The following is an 8,844-nucleotide window of genomic DNA, read 5'->3' as shown; positions in this document are numbered from 1 at the left end:
TTTCTTTTTTAAAAATTTCTTTTCTTTTTTTATTTTCTTTCTAGAGATAGGGTCTTACTCTGTCACCCAGGCTGGAGTGTAATGGTGTGATCTCTGTTCACTGCAACTTTCCCCTCCAGGCTCAAGCGATCCTCCTGCCTCAGCCTCCGGAATAGCTGGGGTTACAGGCACATGCCGCCACACCCAGCTAATTTTTAAATTTTTTTGTAGAGACAGGCTGACACCATTTTGCCCAGGCTGGTCTCGAACTCCTGACCTCAAGAGATCTGCCTGCTTTGGCCTCCCAAAGTGCTGGGATTACAGGTGTGAGCCACCACACCTGCCAGAGAAACAACATTTCTATGGAGAAGTGACTGGTTCTAGAGGCAGTGCTGGCCCTAGCTTCAGGGAGCAGCCCCCTAGCCCCTTATCTCCTGCAGCTGTGCCACCTGGGGCTATTCCCTTCTATGCACAGTCCCTAGGGCCTGACAGAGCCCTTCTTCCTTCTGAGGCCTCCAACACAGAAGAAAACACAAGAAGAATGTGTTTCCCCCTGAAGCGCCTGTGCCACAGTGGATGTTCGTGATCTCAAGTCTGTGAGCCACCTGCAATGTTAACGGACCTGTCTTTGCATTCCATGGTGTTCAAGGCTCCAGTCAATAATGGGTTTCAAAATCCTAAACCCATGAAAACAGAAAAACGGAACCAAACTCTGGTAATGGGCCAACTTAAGGAAAGACAAGTACAGAAGAGAGCAGAGGTTTCCGGGCTGCCGTGCCCGCTGCTCTCCTGCCACTTGTGGGGAAGGGAAGTCGGGAGCTTCCCGGACAAGCATGACTGCAGATGTTGGGACATCACAGCCTCCTTTCATCACTGTAACACTTTCTATTTGTGTTGATTGTTACGTTTTCTTACCTCTTTTAAGAGCAGTGCAGTTGGCTGCTACTCTCAATTTGGGGTATATGGGGAGATCGCCCATACATTTTGGGGACTGTGACATAATCCATAAACTAGATGCCAGAGCTAGAACTGTGAGCTGGGGTTGGCAAGGTCTTTAGTACGTCCTGCCTGGATCCGCAGGGTGGTGCTCAGTCTTGGACTCTTAATTACTGAGCCCCTTGCCCAGAGGGATGATCTGGTGGTTAGGACAGAGACTAAATAACAGAAATTCCCTTCTGGGAACATGAACCAGGATCACCCAGCTGCCCTCTGTCAGGTCAATCTCTGTACCCAAGTGAGACTCTTATTCACTCCCCACTGTCATTCGTTCGAAAAGGCCGGGTGCAGTGGCTCACTCCTGTAATCCAGCACTTTGGGAGGCCTAGGTGGGTAGATCACTTGAGGCCAGGAGTTCGAGACCAACCTGGCCAACATGGTGAAACCCCATCTCTACTAAAAGTACAAAAATTAGCTGGGTATGGTGGTGCACACCTATAATCCCAGCTACTTGGGAGGCTGAGACATGAGAATCTCTTGAGCCTGGGAATGTGGAGGTTGCAGTGAGTTGAGATAGCACCACCGCACTCCGGCTTGGGTGACAGAGGGAGACTCTGTCTCAAATATATATATAAATAAAAATAAAAAATAAACAAAAACATTTATTAAACATCCACTAAGTACCAGGCACTGTTCAAGTATGGGTATCACCGAAATAAAGAAAAAGACCTGGGTAAATGCTGTGAAGGCAGTCTACAGGCTCAAAGATAAAGAATTACTTGGCTAGAAAATGATGAAATCACGGTTATTATTCAGACTCCCCCAACCCCAGCCTCACCCTTGATGAGCTCTGCCGCTCTTCTCTGGGCTGACCCACATCCTGTCTGCTGCCCAGGCTCTGACCAGCGCTGCTCCCAGTCCCCACCCAGTGTGGACATCCCACCAACTCATAACACTCTCTGAGTGCCCATGTTCACATCTCGTTTTTAACAACATATTGAATCTTTCTATTGACTCTCCGCAGCAAAAGATGAGGACTTCTGTATCTTCCTCTTTTCCCACCATCCCCTTACCTGTACTGATATTGTTGGTCTGGTGGTGTTTGTATTGATGATATTTGTTTTGCTGTTGTTGTTCGTTTGTTTTTGAGATGGAGCCTTGTTCTGTCATCCAGGCGGGAGTGCAGTGGCACAATCTCAGCTCACTGCAACCTCTGCATCCCGGCTTCAAGCAATTCTCCTGCTTCAGTGTTTTTCCTCCCAGATCTGTGGCATTAGTCCCAAATCATCAAGAAAGAAATTTAAGGACCTGAAAGAGCAGGCTAACAGCGCCCCCAGAGCTTGAGCTGAGAGCAGCAGCAATAGCAGGAGAGGACGGGGGTGCCCACCACTTCCTTGCCCCCAAGCCTGTGCCTAGGAGGCAGTTAGCTCCCTGGGAAAGGCTCCTGGACCTCAACACTGTGGACATTTGGGGCTGCGTTATTCTGTGTGTTGGGGGCTGTCCTGTGCATTGTAGGATATTTAGCAGCATCCCTGGCCTCTACCCACCAGATGCCAGCAGCAATTCCCCACTCTAAGTTGGGACAACCAAAAATATCTGTAGCCATTGCCAAATGTTTCCCCCACCCTCCAACCCAGGTGAGAATCACTGCTTCAGCGAGGCAGACAGCGTTCTAATGCAGAATAGGTCAGTGGGCCACTTGAGCCTGCTTTCTGGGAAATACAGTGAGAAAACATGAGACAAGAAAATGAAGATGCAAAAGATACAGTTTTTCTGCTTTTTTTCCTTCCTTCCTTCCTTCCTTCCTTCCTTCCTTCCTTCCTTCCTTCCTTCCTTCCTTCCTTCCTTCCTTCCTTCTTTCTTTCTTTCCTTCTTTCCTTCTTTTTTTCTTTTTGACAATCTCACTCTGTCGCCCAGGCTGGAGAGTAGTGGTGCGATCTTGGCTCACTGCAACCTCCACCTCCTGGGTTCAAGTGATTCTCCTGCCTCAGCCTCCTGAGTAGCTGGATTACAGGTGCCCACCACCACACCCAGCTAATTTGTTTGTCTTTTCAGTAGAGACAGGGTTTCATCGTGTTGGTCAGGCTGGTCTCAAACCCCTGACCTCAGGTGATCCACCCGCCTCAGCCTCCCAAAGTGCTGGGATTATAGGTGTGAGTCACCACTCCCGGCCAGATTTTTCTTTTAATTCACAATAAAACATAGCAAAGCCTCGCTATCCCTGGATGGCAATATATTACCTAGATGGATGGGTGGGTAGATGAAAGATGGATGGATGGATAGATAGATGGTAGGCAGACAGATTACCTCCACAATTCCTTTTCAGGAGCTTGGTATTTTGCCAAAACCATTTCTCAATAGCCGTTTTGCCCTGGATTAACCACCTCCCTGTCAAGAGCAGATGAGACAGCAACTGTTTAGGACTGGTGAGGGCCCTGAGGCAGGAAGCAGAGAGTTTATGGGGCTGGGTCCTAATCATTTGGACCCAGAGTCTGCAGAGTGGGTGGAGGAATGAGAGAGGGGACTGGAAGAGGGAGAGTAATGTCAAAATATTGGAGAGGGCAGAGGATCTGGAGAAGAGGCCCAGGACATGCCAAGGCGGGTGGGTGCTGCAGAGAAGTGGGGATGGGAAGGAAGCTCTGATGGGTGTCAGCGTGCAGCTGAGCCCTACAGATGTTAGGCAATGGCTAGTGTTGCCACAGGATTCTGTCCCAGGGGAAAAATCCAGGCATAAATGTCCTTGAATCACAAGAACAACCCCTTTCTACATGGCTTCTTGATATCCCCACGGGCAGCCCCCATATTCTCTGCGATCCAGACCTGGGAACAGAAGGTCTCATCTATATGGGCAGGGACTGCAAGTGTGAGGCCCACAGATGATTTGGGAAGGAGGTAGAGCCAGAAGCCCCAGGCTTCCTCCTTGCCCTCCATACTGGGCTGCTTCTGGTTTTTCCTGGTTCTCAATATTATTTCCTTTCCTATTTCATCCATCCATCCATCCATCCATCCGTCTGTCCATCCATCCGTTCATCCATCCATCCGTCCATCCGTCCAACTATCCATCCATCCATCCATCTCTCCATCCATCCATCCATCCATCCATCCATCCATCCATCCGTCCATCTGTCCATCCATCCATCCATCTATCCATTCATCCATCCATCTCTCCATCCATCCATCCATCCATCCATCCATCCATCCGTCCGTCCGTCCATCCATCCATCCATCTATCCATTCATCCATCCATCTCTCCATCCATCCATCCATCCATCCATCCATCCATCCATCCATCTCTCCAACCATCCATCCATCCATCCATCCATCCATCCATCCATCCATCCATCCGTCCATCCGTTCATCTATTCATTCATCCATCCATCTCTCCATCCATCCATCCATCCATCCATCTCTCCAACCATCCATTTATTCAGAGTGTACTTAGTGGCTTCATTCAATCTTTGGTGTTCAATGAGGACAGGTGTTTCTTCTCAGGACTGACACTTCTGGGGGACCCAGAACCTGTATGAGGCCATCGAGGTCAAGCCTCTCCCCACTCTAAGATGGCTGAGCCCACCCAGGCTGGGCATGGCCTCTGGAGTCTCGGCATCCCACACCGGGCATCTCCTTGGCTGTCCCCCTGGAAATAGCCCATAGCTCCCTGGTTCCTGACTGCTCCCTCCTCCAGCCTCAGGCGACACTGGGTGTGCAAAGGACCTAACACTCAAGGTTCCACTGGTCCAAGCTCTTCCAGGTGAAGACGGAGAAATGGACGTGTTTTCCAGGCTGTCTGACTGTGAGTGGCCCCAGCACCGTGATGGGCACCGTGGGGGAGTCCCTGAGCGTTCAGTGTCAGTATGAAGAGAAATACAAGATGTTTAACAAATACTGGTGCAGACAACCATGCTTGCCAATTTGGCATGAAATGGTGGAGACCAGAGGGTCCGAGGGAGTGGTGAGGAGTGACCGAGTGGTCATCACGGACCATCCTGGGGACCTCACCTTCACCGTGACCTTGGAGAACCTCACGGCAGACGATGCAGGAAAATACCGATGTGGGATTGCAACAATAGTGCAGGAAGATGGCCTGTCTGGCCTCCTGCCCGATCCCTTCTTCCAGGTTCAAGTGCTGGTCTCCTCGGGCAAGAGCCTCTTTTCTCAGGCATCTGAAGCCGTCTCTGCAGAGCAGCCACGGAAATTTTGGCTCAGGAGAGAAGAACTGGGCCTCGTGTGGGGGCCTAGTGTGATGCATCAGAGCAGGACAGAGTGTGTTGTGTGAATGTGTGTGGGAAATACATGTGTGAGTGAGTGGGAGAGTGTAAGTGTGTTTAAGTGTGTGAGTGTGAGTTGTGTGCAAACATGTAAGAGTGAGTGCCGGTGTGAAGGTATACGCGAGAGCAGGTATGTGTGAGTGCGTGTGACAGTGTGTGAGAGCAGGTGTGAGTGCAAGAGCTGGTGTGTGAGTGAGTGTGTGAGAGTGTGTGTGACAGCAGGTGTGTGTGTGTGAGAGTGTGTGTGACAGCAGGTGTCTGTGAGTGAGTGTGTGAGTGTGTGTGAGAGCAGGTGTGTGTGTGTGCAAGAGCAGGTGTGTGAGTGTGTGAGAGCAGGTGTATGTGAGAGAGTGTGTGAGTGTGTGCAGGAGTAGGTATGTGTGAGTGTGTGAGAGCAGGTGTGTGTGAGTGTGTGAGAGTGTGTGTGACAGCAGGTGTCTGTGAGTGAGTGAGTGTATGTGAGAGCAGGTGTGTGTGAATGTGTGTGAGAGCAGGTGTGTGTGAGTGTGTGAGAGTGTGTGAGAGAGCAGGTGTGTGTGAGTGTGTGCGAGAGCAGGTGTATGAGTGTGTGAGAGTGTGTAAGAGCAGGTGAGTTGCATGAGTGCACATGTGAGAGTGTGTGTGCAGGTGTGAGTGTGTGTGTGAGAGACAGTGTGTACTGGAGGGTAGTGGCGGTGTGTGGATACACTGGCAAGGAGGGGGGGTTTTGGAACCTAAGCCTAACTGACCTTCAGCACGTCGATTTTCAACGAGATGGGGGACACCAACATGGGAGAAGGTGGTCATCCTCTGGTCTGAGTTTATAAAATGCCCACCTGGCCCCAGAGCGGGGCAAGGCATCCACTGGCACGGGGTTGGAGGGGGATGCTCTATGACTCTAGCCGGGCTTTGGTCTGCCTATGGGGAGATGATGGTCCTAGAACATCTGTCCAGTTGACTTCTTGAGCGTCTTATGCTTTATGAAGTCAGAACCATGCAGGCGGCAGGTACTCAGCTGGGAAGAGTCAGGCATAGGGCACTGAGCCTCTGTTCTTTATCATCAGCCTCCAGTACTGAGAACTCTGTGAAGACACCTGGATCTCCCACCAGGCCCAGCCAATGCCAAGGGTAAAATGCACGTGTCCCAGTGTCTTTTGCCATGTGTGTAGCTTCTTTCGTAGGGTGGAGCTTCCTAGACACAGGTTTCCTCGATTATTCACCCACTCAACAGGTATTTATTTGTTATGTGCCAGAAACTGGTGGAGATTCTGGAGATGCAGCAGTGAACAAAGGGGCAAGATTGTACTCTTGAGGAAATTGCAAATAGGTAGATTCAGACAGTGGCCAGATGGATAAATAGATAGATAGACAGGCAGACAGACAGATGGATGGATGGATAGATAGGTAGATAGATAGATGGACAGATGGATGGATGGATGGATAGATAGATAGATAGATAGATAGATAGATAGATAGATAGATAGATAGATAGATGATAGAGATAGAGATATGATATGACAGATGATAGAGATGGCTGACTGGCTGGCTGGATAGACAGATGGAGATGATCACTGGTAGGGAGAGATATGTAATAGAGACAGATAGATAGATGATAGATCAAGGAAATATGTCAACTAATGATAATGACTATGCAGGAAAATAAAGCACATGTAAAAAGATAGGGTGCCAGGGTGTGTGGGAAGCTGGTGGGGCATGATTTGGGCTATCAAGGAAATACAAGTTATTCCACGCAAACAAAGAACAAAGGGACTGTCTTGGTTTGGGTTTCCTCCAAATCAGGTCCTGAGACAGGGACTTAGGAGCAATGTGTTTATTGAGAGGTAATCTCAGGAAGTACATTGAGAGAGCAGAAAATGAGACCAGGAAAGGGAAAGGGAAATGAAATGCACTGGAATGCACTAAATGAATTAGCACTGTAGTAACTGGACTCACTGGAGCTTAGTCCCTCTGGGCACCCTATGAGAGATTGTGTAGAAAGTTCCTCAGAACTGGAGACAGAATCTTCCAGGCAGAAGGCACTCCTGGGGGCATGAATTCTGTGGCCCATCTGGCCTGCTCTGCACAGGAAAATGTGTGCACTCCTGTAGATAACCTCAGGCAGAGAAGGGGAGCTTGAGCTGGGAAATCTTTGGTGGGGCCAAGACTGCCTGCAGCTGCCAGGAGTTCAAGTGGACAAAGGGGATATGGGGCAGAGTGCCAACAGGGTTTGTTACAGGGGCTCGTCTTAGAAAGGATAGGGGAGGGCATCAGACAAGCCCTACAGGTGGAGGGCTGGGAAGGTGGAAAGATGGCCCGTTTTGGGGAGAAAATGCAGCATTTGAGAAGTTGTAATGGGGGCAGTGTAGTGGGACCCACGGGGTGGGAGGATTGGCCATGGGCTGAGCTCGGAGAGGTCACTCCTTGGGGTTGAGATGGTTAAGCAGTTTAAGCGAAAGAGCTGTTCTCGTGATCATATTTAATTTGAGTGAAGGTGGTTGTAAAGCAATATTTCATCCTTGAGGTTGTTCCCAGCAAGAGCGGAGTTCCTGCAGGCGTCAGTGGCTGAGGAATCTGTTCTGGAAGTTGTTTCTGGGAGACAGTTCCTGCCTGGGTTCCCATATCTCTCTTCTCCTCTATCCCTCACCTTCCAGCATCTGTTGGGTCCTGACACTCAAGGTTAATTCTGAGCTGAATGAAGGTCAGGAGCCTGTGACCCTCAGCATGGAGCTGCCTGACCCTGGTACCCTCCAGGCTTGATGCTGACATTGAGTTTGAGGGCACAGGACCAGACGTCGAGGGAAGGCGGGGTGAGGCAGAGCCTGGGACTCCCCAGAGGAGGCAGCTTACTACTTGGTCACTCTCTCCGTCTCACAGGTCCCTGCCCAGCTGCGCCTACTTCCTGCTTCTCCCACTCCTGAAGGTGCCTCTGCTCCTGAGCATACTCGGTGCTATCCTCTGGGTGAACAGGCCTTGGAGGACTCCTTGGACAGAGTCCATGAACAGGAGAACTTGCCACACCCCACACCCACTGGAACCCTGTCCAGAGAAACAGCCCCTCTGACTGCAAAAAGGACTTCTGACCCTGAGCCTATCGCCAGGTACTTTTTAAAAGTTAAAAAAAAATGTAGGCCGGGTGCGGTGGCTTACACCTGTAATCCCGGCACTTTGGGAGGACACTTAACACGAGATCACGTGATCTCTTAACAAATTTTAGGTGTACAATACAGCGTTGTTGATTACAGGGACAGTGTTGTACAGGAGATCTCCAAAAGTTATCCATCCGGTGCTTCTGAAACCTTATGACCATTGGCTTAAGAGGTCACTTAGGGTTTCTTCAGAGACTTTTGAATAATTCTACTCTAATTGGATTGCTTCTCAGCTTCTGGGTCCCTCCTATCCCAAATATCTTGATCCTGGCCACCACACCAATGAGGACTAGTTCCATTGTTTCCTGATGACCTCTCCAGGCTGAGTCCTATAACCTGGTCTATACCCCAGCCCCATTCTGGTCATTAGCCAGAGCTATCTGAGTAGGGATCACCACATTGCCCTTGGAGCCAACCAGATGTGGATGCAGACATTCAAGGGGCCAGGAACCAGGGCCCAAGGTGCAACCTGGGTCTGCAGCCCCGTGGGGAGTTCTGAGCAGAGCAAGTTTCATCCCTAAAGACAAGTGCCCAGG

The 8,844-nt window shown here is 50.1% G+C and overlaps 1 protein-coding gene across 1 annotated transcript; it reads left to right on the top strand.

Annotated features, from left to right (window-relative positions):
• Nucleotides 1-2,527: 2,527 nt before the first annotated feature.
• Nucleotides 2,528-8,254, top strand: CD300H (CD300H molecule). Its single transcript, XM_030924104.1, has 4 exons — nt 2,528-2,601; nt 4,642-5,054; nt 6,227-6,290; nt 8,037-8,254. Exons 1-4 carry the CDS (start codon nt 2,528-2,530, stop codon nt 8,221-8,223), a joined length of 738 nt encoding a protein of 245 aa, XP_030779964.1. The 3' UTR covers nt 8,224-8,254.
• Nucleotides 8,255-8,844: the final 590 nt, after the last annotated feature.

This window comes from Rhinopithecus roxellana, chromosome 19 (genome assembly GCF_007565055.1).
Source record: "Rhinopithecus roxellana isolate Shanxi Qingling chromosome 19, ASM756505v1, whole genome shotgun sequence".
In the NCBI taxonomy this organism is placed as follows: Eukaryota; Metazoa; Chordata; class Mammalia; order Primates; family Cercopithecidae; genus Rhinopithecus; species Rhinopithecus roxellana.
This window is presented reverse-complemented; position numbering and strand designations above follow the sequence as displayed.

Coding starts and splice junctions, on each gene's coding strand:
- CD300H (XM_030924104.1), top strand. CDS start 2,528: ATGTTTCCCCCACCCTCCAACCCAGGTGAGAATCACTGCTTCAGCGAG. Junction 2,602..4,641: donor AGCGTTCTAATGCAGAATAG/GTCAGTGGGCCA, acceptor CTAACACTCAAG/GTTCCACTGGTCCAAGCTCT. Junction 5,055..6,226: donor TCAAGTGCTGGTCTCCTCGG/GCAAGAGCCTCT, acceptor CTTTATCATCAG/CCTCCAGTACTGAGAACTCT.